This window comes from Sminthopsis crassicaudata, chromosome 6 (assembly GCF_048593235.1).
Source record: "Sminthopsis crassicaudata isolate SCR6 chromosome 6, ASM4859323v1, whole genome shotgun sequence".
Taxonomy (NCBI): Eukaryota; Metazoa; Chordata; class Mammalia; order Dasyuromorphia; family Dasyuridae; genus Sminthopsis; species Sminthopsis crassicaudata.
In genome coordinates this window covers 242947587-242968408 of record NC_133622.1, presented here as the reverse complement: position 1 = coordinate 242968408, position 20822 = coordinate 242947587, and the positions used below count along the sequence as shown (strand labels likewise).

Genomic DNA, 20822 nt, shown 5'->3' with positions numbered 1-20822 from the left:
TAGTATGCTATCTTCATTATAAATAGTTTCTTCTTGATCTTATATAGATAATATTTGTCATGTATAAAAAATTATTTCTTTCTATTCTTTCTATTATTTCTTTCTTTTTTTTCCCATTAGGAATGGATGTTGTTTTTGCTAATGTTTTTTCCCTCATCTATTGATATCATGTGATTTCTGTTAGGTTTGTTATTGATATGGTCAATTATGCTAATAGTTTTCCTAATACCTAACCAGCACAAATCCCATCTGGTCATAGTTTATGATCTTTGTGATATATGCTGTAATTTCCTTGATATTATTTTAATATTTTTATTCATTAAGGAACTTGGCCTATAAATTTCTATTTGCTCCCTTTGATTTAGTTATCAAAACTATATTTTTGTCATAAAAGGAATTTGGGACAATTCCTTCTTTACCTATTTTTTACATAGTTTTTAGCGAATTAATCCAAATATTTGAATAAAGTATAAATAGGTAAAGAAGAAATCCTTCCAAATTCTTTAAATGTTTGGTGAATTCAATCTTAAATCCATCTGTTTCTGAGGAATTTTTCCTTAGGGAGTCATTGATAGTTTGTTCAATTTCTTTTTCTAAGATGGTTATTTAAGTATTCTCTTCCCTCTTCTATTAATCTGGATAGCACAATTTTGTTAATATTCATCAATTTTATTGACATTTTATTGGACAAAATAACTGCTGCTAATTGCTTTAATTTCATTTTTTACTGGTGGTACATTCAACGTTTTCATCTTTAATACTAATCAATTGGTTTTCTTTTTTCTTTTTTTTTAATTAAATAAACTAGTGACAACTATTTCCTTGTTATTCTTTCAACAAAAGTAGATGCTTGTTAATTGGAGAGTGTTTGAAGAAGCTGTGTTATATAATTGTGATGGAATCCTATTGTGCTATAAGAAATGATGAGCAGGATGGTTTAAGAAAAATCTGGGAAAATTTATATGAACTTATGCAAAGTGAAGCGAGAAAGAGGAGAATATTGTACACAGTAAGAGCAACAATAGGGATGATAAACTGTGAAATACTTAGCTACTCTGAATAAGACAATAATTCAAAATGATTCCAAAGGACCCGTAATAAAAATACCATCCAATTCCAGAGAAAGAAATGATAAACTATGAATGCAGATTGAAGCATAATAAAAAAGTTTACTTTTCTTATTATAGTTTTTTTTTCTATTTCCTTTGCAACATAGCTAACATAAAAATATGTTTTCTATGACTTCAGATGCATAATTGATATCAGATTTTAATCCTTCTCAAAGAGAAGAATGAGGTGGAGGATAGGGAGAAAATTTAGATCTCAAAATTAAAAAAAAATGTTTGATAAACATTTGGAACTATGCCCAAAGGTCTACCAAACTGTGCATATCCTTTGATCCAGCAGTGTTTCTACTGAGCTTGTAGCCTAAAGAGATCTTAAAGGAGAGAAAGGAACCCATACATGCAAAAATTTTGGTAGCAGCCCTTTTTAATAATGGGAAGAAACTGGAAACTGAGTGGATGCCTACCAGTTGGAGGATAGTTGATAAGTTATGGTATATGAATATTATGGAATATTACTGTTCTATAAGAAATGATCAGCAGGATGATTTCAGAAAGGCCTGGAGAGACATATACGAACTGATGCAAAGTGAAATGAGCAGAACCAAGAGATTATTGTATACGGCAACAACAGAATTATATGATGATCAATTCTGATGGACGTGTCTCTTTTCAACAATGAGATGATTCAGACCAGTTGCAATGATCTTGTGATGAAGAGAGCCATCTGTAATCATAGAGAGACTGTGGAGACTGAGTGTGGATCACAACATAATATTTTCACTCTTTTTGTTGTTGTTTTTGTATGTTGAAAATTATCCATACATATATTTTTCAAATAAAAAGATTTAATGAATTTTTTGTTATTTTTCATATAATTGGGAAATTTGTAATGAAATATAAATATCAAAATAAAATAAAAATTAAAATGATTTTATTGACACTGCTTCAGAAGATTATAATATGGAATATGTTTAGCAAACTTTATATTAATATGATTTGCAATTAGACTTATAATTCCTGTACAGTTCTTAAATAATTTGAAAATATCACTATGGTTCCTCTGGGAAACTCAACTCTAATCCTTCAGGAAAACAACTAATGACTACTGTTTTCTTCATCCCCTAAGACCAGAGATGCTCAGGAGAACAGGTCCCAATGCCATCAGGTATCTAACATTTGGAGCACCTGAAGAGATGCCCGTTAGCCTGGATCTGATGGAAACTGGAGACCTCCAAGTACTATTACTTCTGAAATGAAACCAATTCCCCATTATTTCCAATGACTTCTATATGTTTCATGTCTTGGAAGAAAAGAAGAGCCAAGAGGAACATTGTCAGGGAAGCCAAGGGACTGGCTCTGAGGCTGGACAGAATCCTTTCACCTCCAACAAAGGCACAGTGAAAAGAGAATAGGAGCTGTTAGGATTACTAGGTGAGAACTCAGGTTGTCTGGACAGTGACAAGGTGAGAATTCAGGTTGGACAATTACAAGGTGAGAACTCAGGTTGACTTGATAGAAGGAGCAAGCTCATTGGCTGAAGTGGTTCTTCCCAGAAGCCCTTGCATTATCCCACGCCCATTCTCTGGGAGGATAAAAGAGAGGACACCCAGAGATAGAAGAAGACTCTGCATTGCATCAGGCTTGACAGGGCTCTCTGCAGGAAGGGAAGTCACTTCTCTGGACAAGAGTTAACAGCAACTGCCTGGAGACAACGGTTCGTTACAGGAAGAAGAATCTGTCGGAGAGATTTGAGTAGAAGACACTGCTGAAAGGGTGCTTGGGTAGGACTTCTGACATTCATGAGTCACCAACTTACCTGCTAGGGAATGGATGTATCACCTCTGGGATTTAAGAGTTCTAAGGGGTGCTCATAGAAGATCTAGTCCATCCTTTTCATTTCATTAGAGAGAAACTGAGGCAGCCAGGTGGCTCAGTACACAGACATGGAATTCAAATTTGATCTAATATCCTTCTTAGCAATGTGACACTCATTTAATTTCTGTTAGACTGTTTCCTCCTTTGTAAAATGGGGGAAAATGATAACACCTCTCAAGGTGGTCATGTGGATGAGATAAAGCATTTTGCAAACTTTAAAGGGGAATACAAGAGGGAAATGAAAAATAATTTATATCGCTAACTGCTATATTTCAGGTACTATGCCAAACATTTTATAAATATTTTTATTAAAATATCATACGTCAACGTATAAACACTAGCTATTAATATTGTTAATTCAAAATATACATATTCATTAAATAACCTCAAGGTTACTAGTCTAAAGAACTCTTGGGTCCCTTTCAGCAGTAAATCCGATGAATTATTGTTTAAGATGCTAGGTCAATGATTCAAAGATTAAAAAAAATAGAACCCAGTCTTCAAAGGATTTTGCATTCTGTTATTGTTTGGAGGAAGCCCAGATATAGTAGACAGTCAGTCAATAAATGCTTATTAAGCAACTCCCATCTGCCAGACACAGATTAGTACTGGGAGGTAGTAAGCAAGGGAAAGCTAATGAGAGATGCAGATAAAGTAGTCTCGAAGTCCAGGTAAGAAATAAACTCAGGTCTGTATTTTTGCAGTAGAGGATCTTGGAAAGGTATAGAGAGCAGTGAGGGGAAGAGGTGGCTTTTCCAGAGTCATTAAGCCAGGAAGTCTCAGAGATGAGACTTGAACAGATTCAGGGCTTGCCTTGGGGTGGGATGGGGGCTGTCTAAAATCTCCAGGGAGCAGTTCTCTCCTTAATCAGGCTGGAGAGTACACACTCATAATTTCAAACTCCATGGGCTCTGCAGATGTGCTCTTTCCTCACCCATGACCTTGCCTTGGTCCCAGTGGTTGGAACTATGGCCAGATCACCATGGTCAAGCTGCTAGTCACCATTTCTTTACAACTGTTGCTCCGGCCCCAGGTTAACCAACCTTTAGTGACTTTATCCATAATCTAACAGCCACCCTAGGCTGCCATACATCTGTCGTTCTAGTATTCTTTGCCCCCAACATCACCTCCAGATCCCAAATGTATTTAACCAGCTATTGTACAAAAATAGCTGGGCCTAGAGAGGTTAGTGACTTCTAGAAAGTTAGGTAAAAGTGTTTGTAGGCAGCAGAGCAGAGTGTCTACTCACCATCAGTAGGTATAACTTATTTTAGAGATTCATGACGACTTTGCCCTATGAGGAGAATCTGGACTGAGCTTTATGTCCTAATCTCAGAAAGAGAATGGTACAGGGTAAAATCTATTCAATCTTTTTCAGATCCACCTAGTTTTTCTCTGAGAAGGACCTCATCAGACTCCTCTCTAATTGACTCCAAATGGCTTTTGCTGTAAAGGGCTGAAACTCTGAATAGGTGCACTGGAATCAGACAACCTTGCCCTGAAGGCTAATTACCTATTGGACCTTTACTCTATTAGAATATGCTTGGGCAAATGACCCCTTCTCCCTATTCTGTGCTGGCTCCATCTTTTGGTGTATACAATCAATTGTAGGAGGGATGCAGTGGTCCTCAAACTTTTTAAATAGGGGCCAGTTCATTGTCCCTCAAACTGTTGGAGGGTGTGGGACTATAGTAAAAACAAAAACACACTCTGCCTCCACCTCTCAGCCCATTTGCCATAACCCACGGCAGGCCGCTATAAACGTCCTCAGCGGGCCATAGTTTGAGAACCCCTGGATTAAGGGGGTGGAGTGAGACAAGCCAGAGACACTTTGGCAGTGGATGAAGAGAAGGGAGGTTATAGAGAGCTTGTGTCCATCCCCTTTACTTCTCCCCCTAAAGACCAAGAATAAAGACCAAGGATTTTTGCTTATCCTGATTCTAAGGCATCCAGGGTGCTAACCCAGACTTCACATTTTGCATTCTAAAAGCACATGAAAAACTTTGCTAAACTTAAAGCTCTGTATAAATGCTTGTTACCCACATGAAAAATGTATGGGATTACCTGTCATCGGGGGGAGGGAGTGGAGGGAGGGAGGGGATAATTTTGAAAAATGAATACATGGGATAATATTATTAAAATAAATAAAAAAATAAAAAAATTAAATAAATAAATAAATAAATAAATATTGGCCGAGAACCTACTATGTGAAAAAAAAGAATAAAAAAAAAATAAATGCTTGTTACCGCCAGCTGTTTGAACACGGACAGTATAGTCATTTGGTTTGTCTGTGAACATTCTTTGAAAGAATCTTATATTGGCTGTTTTTTTCCCTTTGGTTTTAATTTGGAAGTAGTGTGGGATGGAAGGGAAGGGGAAAATGCTTGTTAATTGAAGAAAATATTTTTTTAAAAACTAAAAAATAACATTTGCATTGGATAGTGGGACTTAGAACTAGGAGAGGTTTTTAAGCATAATTCAGTTTGACTTCACTTAAAGGTGTGGCCCCATTCCAGCTGCAGAAGATATTGGGAAGTGTAGTTTTCCCAGCCTATAAGAGATGGTGAAGAAATAGACTTTTTGGGATCTCTGTGAGGACTCGGAAGTGAGAAGTCTTGTAGTCTGTGGGAGAGGACACAGAAGGATGAATAATGAAAAGGACTGAATTGATGACTTGATTTCCCAAGACTGACTACAATAGCTAGCAGTTGGAACCTTGGTTTTTTTTTTTTTTTTTTTTTTCCAGATCCTCTTAGGTAGGGATTGATGTGCTTGGATACAACTTCCTGCCTTTATCTCACAAAGCTGTTGGGACTTGGTGAATTTCACCACTCTCTACTTCCTCTATCTTTCTCAATGAAACGGTATGTAGCACAATGCCTGGCATACACTAGGCACTAAATAAATGTTTATTCCCTTCTTCCTTCCTTCTCCTTTCTTCCATTATTTATCTTTTTTTTTTATTGTAAAAAAGGCTCATTGGGCAAGGAAGGGAAGATGGGTATATTCATAATGAAACTGATGTAAAAATTAAATATAAAAAAATACTTAAGACTGAATTATCACAGTAGGAAACTAAAGGCCATTTTCACTCTCATTCATGGGTGCCTGTAATTTTATCTTTGTTTTTTTTGTCTCTTTCATCTACAGATCTTAAACTAGTCATGACACTAGGAAATGGTACCACAGTGAGTGAATTTATTCTACTGGGATTTTTGGTTAAGCAAGAGGTGCAATATGTTCTTTTCCTTGGGTTCCTCATCATTTTTATCATATCTCTAGTAGGCAATATGGGAACGATCCTACTTATCAACATTGATTCCCACCTTCACACCGCCATGTACTTTTTCCTTCAACATTTGACCTGTACTATACCTCTGCTATCACTCCCAAGATGCTACTGAACTTTTTGGTTTTCCACAAGTCTATCTCGTTTTCAGGTTGTGTGCTACAATTGAAGGTTTATGGAATTTTTGCCAGCACCGAATGTTACCTTCTCGCCGCCATGGCCATAGACCAATATGTGGCCATTTTTAATCCCCTGCGCTATCCAGTGGTCATGTCCCTAAGAGCCTGCATCCAGCTAGCGGCTGGATCCTATTTCATGGGTTCTGTGACTGCCTCCATTCAAATTGGCTTTCTCTTTTCCTTATCCTTCTGTAACTCCAAAATAATCAACCACTTTTTCTGTGATAGTCCCCCACTCCTTGCCCTTTCCTGTTTTAGTATTGATATGAATGTTATGATGTTAATTATCATTTCAGGCTTCAACCTGTCAAGCACTGTGATGATTGTATTCTTTTCCTACATGTACATCTTGTCTGCCATCTTGAGGATGAGCTCTACTACAGGAAGACACAAGGCTTTCTCCACTTGTGTCTCCCACTTGACAGCTGTCACCATTTTATATGGGACTCTTTTTAATATATATTTACATCCTTCTTCCAGTGAATCCCAGGAAAATGATAAAGTAGGCTCTGTAATTTTATGGCATCATCATCCTCATGTTGAACCCCCTAATCTATAGCTTAAGAAACAAGGAAGTCAAAGAGGCAGCGAAAATTCTGGGGAAATGTTGCTCATAATTAAGGCTTTGCATTTCATTGACTCAGTTCAGAAAAGTATCTAGGCAAGAATATCTGGCCTCCTCTTTTTAACTGAAGGATAACATCTCAGCTTGGGGAATGTGATGAATTAGGGCCAAAAATTGGAAAGATCTATATGAAGTTAATTCTAATTCTAATAATCTATAAAAGTATCCGAAGAATTTTCAAAATTCTTAATTATAATAATAATCATACTGGTGGACATGATAGTGATGGTAGTGGTTCTGGCTTTCTTTTTTGTCACTAAAATATTTTTACATTTTAGCACAGGTAGGAGACTCAAGACAACATTGGCAAGTGGAGAAAACTCTCATAGAAAAAAACTACCTCTAGGGACTTCTTCTAGTCACTGGTCACAACCTCAACTTGTTACATGTCTGACATTAACAGTACAGCAGGCAGTTTCTGGAGAATATTGAGACATTCATATTCATACAACTGGAATTAAGACTCTTTCATAATCCATTTAGATCTTCAGAATAATCCTAGCAGGTAGGCAGTACAATATTATTATATTTTAAATTTTATATTAAAGAAACTAAAAACAAAATATCAACTAAAAGGAAAATTTTTTCATGATTTCAAAAAATGTTAAATTTGGTAGAATTATCTTTTCATTTACAGAGAAAGAACTTATTTCCATAAAGAGGAAGTAACTAATCAAAAGCAATGCAACTACTTGCAGAAGTAGAGAGGTTATCTGTCAAGCACAATGGAAAGGAAAATGGAAAGCTGCATGATGCCAGACTACTGGCAGAATGTTCATTCTTGATTTGTACAGAGCTGCATGATGCACCCAAAGACACAAAATGTGAGGGTTAAATGAGTAATTGAATTGTCATCATCACCTGCTACTTAATTTAAAGTTAAAAGATACTAAGTCGTGATACAATTGCCAAGGGATATATTTTGTTGGTTTACTAGGTATAAAATTATTTGGATACTTCCTTGAAGTATTGAAATTAAATTTCAGTTATGAAAATGGGAAGTCCCTTCCAATTGGGTAAGAGTCTTTGGTCACTTTCCATGGATCTTGTCCAAAAAGAGTAGCTAATTTAGAGCTGAGGAAAGAATTTTTGAGATTATTCTGACAGTAAAAGTGAAAAAAAAATACAGCCATAAAGAGCTGAGAAAGAATGAGGGTATCTGGAGGAAGGAGAAAGAAAAGATTGGACTGAACCATTTTAAAAAGGGAGGGCTTGTAAAGGACCATCAAGTCTATAGGTATCTTGGAACAGAAGACTTGGTCTGATTTCTCCAGTCACTCATATCCTTAAGAACAGAACGAAGCTCCAAGAAAAACTCTGCTCTTTCTTAAATTTCTCCTCCCCAAAGCTGTCTTTTAAGAGATACTCTAATATACACTTCTGTGTTTTTGAAACATTTTCATAAATAAGAATTTTGCCTCAACCTTAAAGAGAACAGAGATAAATATAAATATCAAAACTCTACCTAACTTTTAAGGATTTTTCCTAAAGAGGGACTCAAAGTGATTAGATTGGTATTTATTTTTCACAGAACATAAAATCTGTAAGGTAACAGTGAAGGAATCTACATAGATCTGATACTACTATTATATTTAAAATAAGGTATATATAGTAATGCATGGTCCATTCAGGTCAATGTCCACAAGTCTGGTTCAGTTGTCCTACTCTCCTAAGAGATCCGGCATATTAAAGGGGATAAAAATAGGCAAGAAGTTTCTGCAAATACATCTTCAGGATAGGAACATAAACTCTAGTATCCTGGGTGTTCAAGAAATGTTTTTTTGAATGGACTTTCTCTAAACCAGAGCTTCTTAAACATCTTACACTCACAGCCTCCTTTCACCTGGGAAAATTCTTAATGATTATAATATAATAACAGATATATAGATGGATAACATAAATATATATTAATATTTACTGATAATAAATCATAATTTCATGACTCCCACATTCAGTTAAATTACAAACCTCAGTTTAAGAATCTGGGCTCCAGATAACTGAGTAGTAGCCAGAGGTTTGTATATCATAGAGAGGATTTTGGGTTGGAAAAAATCTCAGAGACCATTTGTTCTAAATACTCTCATTGTACAGATGAGGAAACTACCTTACAGAGATTAAATAACCTTCCCAATATTATGTAGGAAGGAAGGGGCAACATCAATATAAAAACCAGTCCTTCACACTCAAAATCATTGCACTAAGGGCGTTTTTCTGTTTGTCTTGGGCTGATAGATCTTGATATGATTCTATGTCACTGAAGCTGGAGAATTTTAAGTTTCAGCAAACATATCTAATGTTCCTTTCATCTACTTATCATCTAGGTTGAAAAAGAGCTTTCCTAAATATATTAAATTGCTAATAATGCCATGATTGGGGTTTCATCTAAGTAAGGTAAAAGTACTCTTTTTAGACTTCTCCAGTCCTTTAGAATAATTTCCAACTTAGAAAACAAATTATACTCTAATGAAAATATATTCATTTCTTCACCAATATGCATTAGGAGTAAGTGGGCTCTCAAATGGTCTTCTGCCAAGAGTCCAAGGATCTCCGGTTGTATCTTGGTTAAACAGAAACACATCTACAGCTGGTTGATGAAGATTGTGCCCAAACTATGCCAGGGTTGGTTATTTTCATATGGAGTTCCCTCAAGGAAGAACTACTGACTCTAGTCCAATCATAAGAATTAGTGACCAACTCTTTCTCACTCCCTTCCTCCGTCAGAAATCAAACCTGTGTGGGGAAAACCTTGAGGAGACCTTGGACCTTGAATGAGAAATCTCAGATCATTTCCCTATGATGAACAGAAAACTTAAGCCATGAACCCCTAGATCAGAGACCCAGCTAAATCTCATGGAACTTTATATTTGTTCTGTCTTTATATCTCTTCTTGTTGTCTTCTTTATTAGATTAAAAGCTTCTGATGGGTAGAGGTTGTTTGATTTTTATGCTCAAAATGTAGCATGGTATATGATACATACACTTAATATTAAAATCCTAACATTAACAATTCATTTACTTATGACATACAATAAGCACTTAATGAATGCTTGTGAATTGATTGATCATAGTGACAGGATCAGGTGTAGTTTGCTAGGGGCCTTGAAAAATATAGGGCTGGGGCAAGGAATAAAGGGCTTTACAAATATTATCTCATGTGATCCTCATAACACCCTGGAAAATAGACTTTTATTATCATTCCCATTTTAAAGATGAGGAAACTGAGGTAGAAGTTCAATTATTTGCTCAGAGTCATGCAACTTACAATGCCTGAGGCTGACTTTGCTGACAGGTTGGAAAAAAGGGATGTATGAAGAACCAAGTCTTAGGGAATAAAGAAAAGGAGAGAAAGTAGTTGCAGATGGAGAAATTTGTTAATCCCTTTGATTAAAAATTCAATACTAAAATGCAGATTAAAAAAGAAAAATCTAAAGTTTCATTTCACTCACAGAAAACTGGCAAAGTTGAAAAAGATGGACATAGTCTTTGTTGAAGAAATTGTGAGAAAACAGACATTATTTCCTATTCTTATTGGAGTTGTGAATTAGTATATCCCATTGTGGAAAGCAATTTGGAATTATTTAGATAAAATAGCAAAATATTGTTACCCTTTGACTTCCAAAATGCTATTGCTATTCATATATTCCAAAAGATCACTGATGTAAAAGTTTCCATAATGGCCAAAAATATTTTTTTAGAAAGTAAAATGCTGGAAACAAATACAATGGTCATCAATTGGGAGCTATCTAAATTGTGGAACAGGAAACAGCACCAAGATGGTGATTTTTAGGAAATGTTTATTTGTGTTCTTTAAAAACGTTCTAGGAAATGAAAAAAAAAAAACTGAATTATGATGGAGAAATATAGAAAAAAGTCCAAGTTAATCATTTTGTCAGGTGTTAGTTTTGTCATAGTAGATAAAACACATATATATAATAGCTTTTTATTAAGAGGACTTCATATCTCTTCAGAGAAGTCATCACACACACACACACACACACACACACACACACACACACACACACATATATATATATATATATATATATATATATATATATATATATATATATATATATATATATATATATATATATATATGTATGTATATATTTCAAGCTATGGTCCAGAAATACTCATTTTATTCATAATGCCATCTCACAGTTTTCTTTGCTGAATTTATAGTATTAATATTTATAGTATTAATGAAAATATATATGCTTGTATAAATTTAAGTTGTTATTTTAAAATTTATTTTCTGTCTGGATTTCATTACTTTTAGCAATTCTCTCTAGTTTCTACAGTTAATATCACACAATTCTACATAAATAATCTGGATTAGTCAAGCATTATCATGTTGGATAAGTCTTGAAATTGACATTACATTCTAGGGACATATTTCAAGAAGATAAAAACTCTCTCAATTACCCATGTCAGATCACAAAAGAGATCTTTAGATATCACCCAAAAGGACAGCAACCAAGAGTGTTGACTTTAAATGTCTGAGGTTAAATCCTGCTTCCTAGCTTTGTAACTATGGAAAAATCCCTGAAATTCTCTGAGTCTCATTTTCCTCATCTGTATAATAAAGATAAGAATATAATTTCTACCAGTAATCTTAAATTATAGGATGTTTGGACAGCCCCAAGAGATAAGGTATTTCCAACACTTTTCAAACTTTAAAACACTATAGTATAAATTCCCATTGTTAATTTGATTATTATTAATCAGTACTGTGCTTGAATTTTCCCTCCGGCAAGGAATTGAAGACTTCTCTCCTTATATTATCTACCAATTCTCTTTATTATTCCTTAGACCTGGAGGAGTTGTTTCCTCCTAAAATGTCCCAAATTCCTCATCTACAGAAAGAACCTCATAGTAAGTAGTTGCATAAATTTACTCATTCATTGGTCTTTCTTTTTTCCCTTCCTTTTTTGGGTCATAGTTTTCTACATTTTAAGCTGCTAATTTGGATTAAGTGCAGGGCTCTCTTATGCCTATTTTACATCCACTTTCTTCTTTCTTTATTCCTTGAAGTATTTTTTTTTCCATTCTTACAAGGAATATGTCATTCTTCCTAATGCATTACCAAGTAGGAATGCACTTTACTAGCCCAACCCTTTTATCTTCTCTGCTGGGATGGATACCAACTCTTGCTTTATATTGCTTAGTTTGACAGAAACATAGACATAGGAAGGTTTCTGCTAGTCACTGTAAAATTGTCCTTTGTTTCTACTATTACTTGTAGGCGATATGCTCAGTTCATTATTTTATTTTTGGTAGATCTCTGTCTAATTTCTGGAACAAATTATCTACTTACAATGAACTGTACCTTGTGACAGGAGCTCCAACATAAACTAAATATTATTTCTTCTTAGGAAATTATCTAGTCCTGGTTTTGAAAAAAAAAAACTTGATAAAATCAAATGTAAGACTGAAAATTCTACCTCGACTCATTATTAAAATAAAGATCCTTGACAGTCTCTCAATTTAGAAATTTCTCCTGCTGAGATTGCTATCTCTTTCATACCTCAGTGGATCCATGATCACTTTATTCTGGGAATTTTCTCAATTTGTTCATTTTTCTACTTGTCTATCATGGAGTTGGCAGTGAGGGTATAAAGCTAAATATAATAGAAAACTTCTTTTAAGGAATTTATATTCTACTGAGGAGGGAGTTTCCACTGAGAAGTGAAAATAAGATTCTCTGAGGATAGAGAGAACTCTATCATTTGTTGTGCAATGAAGAAGCTGTGTTTGAAAAGATAACATTTGAACTGAGACTTGAAGGGAGTTAGGATGCATATAGAGAGAGAATTGTGGGAATTAATACCAGCAAAAAAAAAATGGCTTATGGAAATGTATGGAAGGGAGAGATGGAGTGTGAGCATTAAATTGGCAGCTGAATGGAGAACGCATGGGAAAAGGAGAGATTTTATACATATATATATATATATATATATATATATATATATATGTATATGGACTCCATTTAGTAGACTGATATTAGCTTAGGTGAGAAGTGATGAGATCTTGAACCAGAAATTTGTAAATAGAAGGAAACAATTGTGCAAATGTCAAGGTAGAATTAAAAAGGTTAGCAATAGATTTGATGTGGAAATGGGAGATAGGAGTATGATTGATTTGGAAAAGTTCAAATTCATCTATATTACTCACTATGAAATCTTTTTCCCATATCTTTTCAACAATCCTCCACAATGCAACTAACAAATATGCTATAGACCTTTTTTCTAGGGAGCAGAAAATAGTAAAGGATTTTTTCTTTTCTTTTTTTTTTTTTTTTTTTCTGAGGAGAATGGCTCTAAAATGGAGGAAAACAATTGGGCGATGATGTAAAGGAAGGTTAGAGTCAGGTAAATTATAATAAACATGGGAGTTATCTCTGTATATATGCATAAGGGAAGAAATCAATGGATCACAGAGCTCAGTTGTGTTATTTAGCATTGACATAGTATAGTTTCCCTCTATCCCCAAAATACAATGCTGGAACCTTTCTCTATTTCTCAAATTTGAGGTTCTATTTTGGGTCATTAGCTAGTTCTCTCTCTTCCTGAATCCAGTAAATTTTCTTACAGATCAATTTGACATGTAAAATCACTGAGTAAAATATCCAAAACTGAAACTTACTTAGAAGGACAATCAAGGACATTGCATTAAATAACTGCTTGCTGTCTTGTTGTGTGGACTATGCCTATGACTATTGAATATTCTTTCTCTTCACCCCAGAAAAAATCCTCTAACAAATCATTCCCTGAAGGGGGTTGACTCAGGAACTTGGAACACTTTAAAGTATTGTGGTTTCCCCTCATCAAAACCCCTGATATGTTCTCTTGAGAAGATTCCAAAAGGTGTATTAGATGTTTGCTTAGTTCTGATTTAGTATAATTTTGCCTTTATTGGAATGTTTGATTTTTCTATTTTACATGAACACAAGTATTATAATTCTTGGAACTTGATCACTATTTTACAATTACAAATACCTCTATCTATATTCTATTCTTCCACTATACCATCTCATTTGGTTGAACTCAGGAGCTCCTGTTCACTCATTATCATTTAAATAATCACCTTTGATTCTATAATCAAAGCAGGTCTGTTTCCAAAGATGACTAAAGAAAAAAGAAAAGAGCCTATATGTTATAAAATGTTTATAGTAACTCTCCTTGTGGTAGTTAAGAATTGCAAATTGAGGGAATGCCCAGAATGGCTGAACAAGTTATGGTACATGATTGTAATGGAGTACTACTGTGTTATAAGAAATGAAGAGCTCAATTAGTTTACAAAAACCCAAAGTACCTTAGAAATGTAATTTTTAATCATTATTACAAAATTCCAAAGTAATTGGAAAATCATAGAACTCTTGGGAAGCCAGAAGAAGAGTAGCTAATGATTACTTTTTTCATGATCTTTCCCCATCCTCTGGGCCTAGAAAGGCCCTGGAGAGTAAGTCCCTATACTATGTAGGGCTCTATGCAGGCTTATGTGTGCTCACATTTGGAACATTTGAAGTGATGTCACCTTAGGACTCCAGTGAGCCAAGAACTGTTGGGAGCAGAAGAACTTGGAGTGAGATTACTTCCTCCAAAGCCAATAACCCATTATTTCCAAAGATCAGTATGTGATTTGAGAAGTGTCTTGGGGAAGAAGCAGTGCTTGGAGGATTAGGGTCAGAGATTCAGAAGGGCTGATTCTGAGTCTAAATATAAACATCTCACCCCCCAGCAAAGCAAGAGTGAAAAGGAAGTAAGAGGTGGGGTGAGTAGGTAGGGCATCTGACTTTCCAGAGTCCTTGACCAGCCTTCAGAAGAAGGGTGAGATTGCCATCAGGGATCAGAGCTCTTAAGAGTTAGAACTTCAGTGACTTTTAGAGATTAGATTTCTGGGAAAGAAAGATCTAGGATTCCTACCCCACTTTTTGGTCTATAAAGCACTTCTCATTTTATTTCCATAACAATTCTGGGAGGCAGATGCCATCATTCTCCCTATTTTCCAAATGAGGAAATTAAAGCTGAGGGAAGTTTAAATGATTTGTCCATTTGCACAGCTAGTAAGTATCTGAGGCAGGTTTTGAGCTTATTTAACTAAAAAAAATTAGTTTGGAGCTAGTATCTTGTGGATATTAAATCAAACATGCAATTCACTATACTGCCTTGATGTCTAAGGAAACGGATAGAATCTGATTTTACACACACACACACACACACAGCTAAGTATTTATGTGAGAAGGCTGTTCTCAATTACATTTCAAGTTCCTTCCTGCTCTTAATTGACTCTCTAGTGTACTAGTTTATGCAAACCCTGATGCTCAGGGTTTGAGATAGAAAGATAGAAAGCACATTATCCCAGTGCTGGATATTTATATTCTATTCTAATGGGGAGGGAATAGGCTATGCCATTTATAGAGAATAAAAGGAGATATAAAGAGGGAGGAAGGGAGGAAAGGGGAGACAGAGAGACTATAGTGAAAATTGGAGAGGAAAATACTTCCAACTGGGGGTATCAGAAAAGACTAGATTCCTAGAGTATGTAGGGTGCCTGATTGAGGCCTTGAAGGAACAATGATTCTGAAAGATAAAATAAAGAAGTAGGACATTTGAGAAAAGAAGGGAGGCTTATTTTGGAGGAGTGCTGGTAGTCCAGTTTGGCTGGTATGCAGAGTGCATGAAGAATAATGAAATTGAGTCTTAGAAGGTGGTTAGAGTCAGATTCTTAAACATCTAATAAAAAAGTTTGTATGTTAGATATACTATCAATAGCAATAGGGAGCTACTGGATATTCTGGAGAAGGACAGGTACCTTGTTTGTTTGAGGAAGGATATTTTGTGAAGTATAGTTAGATTTAAAAAATGGAAAGAGAAAGAATCCTTGGGAGGCAGTATCATAACCCAGACCCAGGAGGTTGAGGGCCTGAGCTCTCAGGGTGGCTATGTGACTCAAAAGGACAATTAGAGGTAAGAGCTGTTTTATAGGAAGCATCGACAGGACCTGGCAACTTATTGGATATAATTGATGAGGGAATAGGAAGAATAATACATGACTAAGATTTTGAGCCTGGGCGATGGAGGGCATTGAGATGTCACCAAAAGAAGCAGGTAAGTTGGGAGGAGGGACAGGTTTGGTGGGGGCAGAGCCAAGATGGATTCAAACTATCCTTTGGACAAGGCACTAAATATTTTTTTTACTTAGAGAAAAAACGAGTTGGGCTAAGGGGCAACAATAAAGAAATAATTAGCTGTAGCAGGATGACATTTTGACTGTAGTGGGCAGAAAAGGGGTCATACATAATGATGAGAAAGTAGGGATGAGATGATATTGAGTCACTAGTTAAGACACAGAAACCTAGTGAAGTCTATGAAATGTGACTTAGCTACATGAAGGGTCAGCAAAATATGTACAACTACTAGGAGGAAAAGGAGAATGGGAAAGATGAAAGAGTGGGATATGGGATATAGGGAGAGAGGGAGGTGGTTGTGGCCCATGTCTGTAATCCTTTATTTTATTATATATATATATATATATATATATATATATATATATATATATATATATATATATATATACTACATATATATTATGTATATGTATATGTATATATATGTATATATATGTATATGTACATATATATATGTATATGTACATATATATATATGTATATAAAATGAACCAATATATAATGAACCATGAGGAAGAAGCAGTGAGCTACTGGGTTGCTACACTGAGGTTGTGTAGAGCGACTCAAGTCATAAATGAAATTGGCAGTGAGATCAGGTGGCAGGGAAAAGAGTGGTCTCTGTACCTCCAGCCTGAGGAAGATAAGGAAATCAGTCTACAAAAGAAAAGAATAAAAACAATGGAAACTGACCTGTATATAAGGAAGCCTGTCCTCTAGTTCTAATTCTGCTAATGGGTCTGTGATGGAGATAGTTTAGTGTCACCTTAGAAAAATCATGGAAACTCCTTGTGGTTTCTGTTTACTCAACTGTTAACACAGAGACTTGGCTAAACAAGCTCTAATACGCCTATCATTTCTGAGATTCTGAAGCTCCTCACATTTCTCACATCATTCTAGGTCTAAGATTCCAGGGTCCTTTCACTCAGAACTAATGTTTTCTGTTGTGAGTACCCTCTTAGCTCTTACTTGTGGGTTTATTTTTCAGTTCAAAAAATCTATGATCCTCTGAATTTAAATATATCTACACATTTTTCCTACTCTAGGCAATAAAAAAATATCGTCAGGGCACCTTTAGCATGACCAGCACTACCATTACTAATGCTTTGTTTTAGAGTTCTCTGAGATTAAAAAAAATATATCAAACAAGAATAAGGTATCTAGGTGGTATAGTGAATACAGTGTTGAACCTGGAGTCAGACAGTTGAGTTCAAAACCTGTTTCATATATCTTGATGACTATGGGGAAGTTTAATTTAAAAATAAATAAATGTAAAGTGTCTTATAAACTTTAGAGTGTTAGATGATGCTATCTATTAATATAATGATTTACATGGCCCTTTCAGGGCTTTCTCCTTCAGAGCAACATTAAGGAGACTAGAGACTTATTCCTTGCATGCTGTCATTGCTGAGAAAAACCATGCTGGGATTCCTTGTGAAACTTTCTTTAAGAGCCAGGTTGAAAGTCATAAGGAAAGTGAGGCTTTCTCAATTGCCTTTCATGTGGTAATCTTAGAAAATAAACTCAGACTGCAGGAAAAAAAATCTTGGAGTATCATCAGACACAGTATGTCATTGGTTTTGCTGAACTCCTTTTTTATTTTCTTTTTCAGTCTTGGTTACAAAAGACTGAAGTGGGTAATGGGGAGGGTTGGATTAAAAAATAAAGGTAATGTGAAAACTGAATATTTCTACAAAATGAGATCCAACAGTAAACTAAATTCTATTTTATTCCTAATTTGAGGGCACTAAAATCTCTTGGTCTTTATCTCTGCATCCTTCATTTGCAGATGATATGAAAGTCATGACCCAAGGAAATGGCACCAGAGTGACCGAGTTCATTCTACTGGGATTCGCAGTTCGACAAGAACTGCAGTACATGCTCTTCCTGGTGTTTCTGGTCATCTACAATATATCTCTAGTGGCTAATTTTGGTATGATCCTGCTCATCAAGTGTGATGCTCGCCTTCACACTCCCATGTATTTTTTCCTCCAAAACTTGGCTTTTGTTGACCTCTGTTACACATCCGCTATCACTCCCAAGATGCTAGTCAACTTCCTGGTTTCAGATAAATCCATCTCATTCTCAGGGTGTGTGATACAATTATATGTTTATGGGATATTTGCCACGATTGAATTATACCTTCTGGCTGCCATGGCTGTAGATCGTTATGTGGCTATATGCTACCCACTCCGTTATCCAATTATCATGTCACAGAGGGCCTGTATCCAGCTGGCCACTGGATCTTATGTCATGGGCTCCCTGAATGCAACCACACAAGTTGGCCTTCTCTTTTCACTGTCCTTCTGCAATTCCAATACTATCAATCACTTCTTTTGTGATTTGCCCCCAATCTTGGCCCTTTCCTGTTCTAATATTGACATCAATGTGATGTCCTTAGTCATTTTTGTGGGTTTTAACCTGGTGAGCACATTGCTGGTTGTGTTCTTCTCTTATGTTTATATTCTGGCTGCCATTTTGAGAATGCCCTCTTCTTCAGGAAGACACAAAGCCTTCTCTACTTGTGCTTCCCACTTGACTGCTGTCACCATTTTTTATGGGACACTCTCTTATATGTATTTACAGCCTTCTTCCAGCGAGTCACAAGAGAATGATAAAGTGGCCTCTGTGTTTTATGGCATCATTATACCCATGCTGAACCCCCTGATCTACAGTCTGAGAAACAAGGAGGTGAAAGAAGCAGTGAAAGTGCTCATGAAAAGTTGTTCATGACTAGTGCCTTGTATTCCAGTGAAGTTGTTCAGAAGAGTGTCCATGCAAAGAACATCTCATTTCTTTTAACAACTAGGTATTTGATCAGTTCAGAGAGCATCCCATTTAACTGCTTCAATATAGGAGGGATTATGACAAAGTAGAGTTTCAAATTTAGAAACACATTCCCTCCTTGAATATATTTGGAAATTTTCTGCAACCTACCAGAACTCAACATGTACATCACTGCTGTCCTTTGAGTCATCCATCCCTCTGATTCTACCAATATTTTGATGTTTCAAGATTTTTTACCCCTCATTACTCTTTAAAAAATGTTTGCACTAAGAAGGCAAGTCAATGCAGTAAGGTGTAACTTGTGATCATTAAAAGCACCAGAAGGTTTCCTAAATGTAACATTCACCATATTATTCCTCCCTTCAATGTTTAGCTGATTTCTCTGTTTATGTACAGTGTTTATATCAGTGATTTGTGCTGATATGCTAATTTCATGGACTTGTCATACATTTACATGTCATTGTCTGAAATATAAATATTTATATCATCCATTTAGTTTTTCTTGTATGAATTGCTAAGGTAATTGCTTTGGAAATAATGCATTCATTTCAGTGAGTATGTTTGATGTAGTCAGCACACCATTGCATGGAAACAGGAGCTTCCAAAAGGCCTTGAAAGTAATGGAGGATCCTTTCTTTATCTATATAGTATGCAAGATATCCTCAATGACAATGATGAACACAATGGGAATCAGTTTTCTCTGTATTTTATGCCTCATTTTATTTTAATAACTAGATGATAGTACTTCCTCTGAAATGAACCAAACTTACCATTATTCTCAATGAGTTGTTCCAGTATTTCAGGAGAATAAGCCTGAGGGGGAGCCAGTGTAGGAGAGACAGAGAAACTACCGTAATGTTGGGAGGAATTTCTTCAGTAAAGTCACAATGAAAAGGAGTAGGAGATTTTGCTGATGGGATATTGGCTAGGACTTCTTATATTCTGGAGTAATTGACTGATCTTTATGGAAACAAATGGACCTAGAAGTCAAATAATCTGAAGAGAATCAGAGATAGTGTATGTAAAGTTTTTTTTTTTTTGTTGTTGTTGTTTTTTGTTTTTGGAAATTATAAAATACTTTACCAATAAGAGATAGTATATGTAAAGAGCTTTGCAAAGTCAAATTGATAATAGTCAATGACAACCATCATTAAGATTCAAAACTGCAAGGATCTTAGAAATCACTTTGTACAATATGCATATTTCAGGACACTGAAGCAAAAAGGTTAATTCAAGTCAAAAATACTTTCCCAAGATGTACAAATATTTACCAGGCAGAGAGGGGTATATTAACTGATTATGGTGGACTAGAAACTCTGATGTAAGGGCTTATGAGGGCTCTTTATCCTATCTTTGGCATTTGCCTGATTCACCCACCTCTCCACTGTGGCTTTAAGACGCTGTAGCATGTATGGTGGACACAAAAGTAACTGTCAAATAGTTAAGTTAAGGGTCTACCTTAAGCATATGAAATCTTCCCCAGTGGAAATGGTAGATGAAAACAATTTGTTTCAATGTCCATCAAAACAGATGAGGCAGGTACTGTGGAGTGCTTAGAGCTTGGTCAGATTTTGATGATGTCAGGGTCATCCACTATATCCCGGGCCCTTGCCAGTCATCCTGAATTTTGTTTTGCTACACAATTTTGATGACTCTGAAAGAGAGAGTGAGACTGATGATTTGATGTAACTCCACCTCATTTAACTAATTCATGTATAAGTTAATACATTACTTCATGATATCACTGGTCCCCTAAGAAAACTAAGGATTGTTGGAATACACAGGAGAGCTGCTGAAATACATGGGAGCCATC

At 35.6% G+C, this 20822-nt stretch overlaps 1 protein-coding gene and 1 pseudogene across 1 annotated transcript; both read left to right on the top strand.

Moving 5' to 3' along the window:
- Positions 1–6106: 6106 nt before the first annotated feature.
- Positions 6107–7027, top strand: LOC141547162 (olfactory receptor 5AK2-like; annotated as a pseudogene).
- A 10998-nt stretch (positions 7028–18025) lies between these two features.
- On the top strand, positions 18026–18955 carry LOC141547212 (putative olfactory receptor 5AK3). Its single transcript, XM_074275637.1, has one exon. The coding sequence runs from the start codon at positions 18026–18028 to the stop codon at positions 18953–18955; it is 930 nt and encodes a 309-aa protein (XP_074131738.1).
- The last annotated feature ends 1867 nt before the right edge of the window (positions 18956–20822 follow it).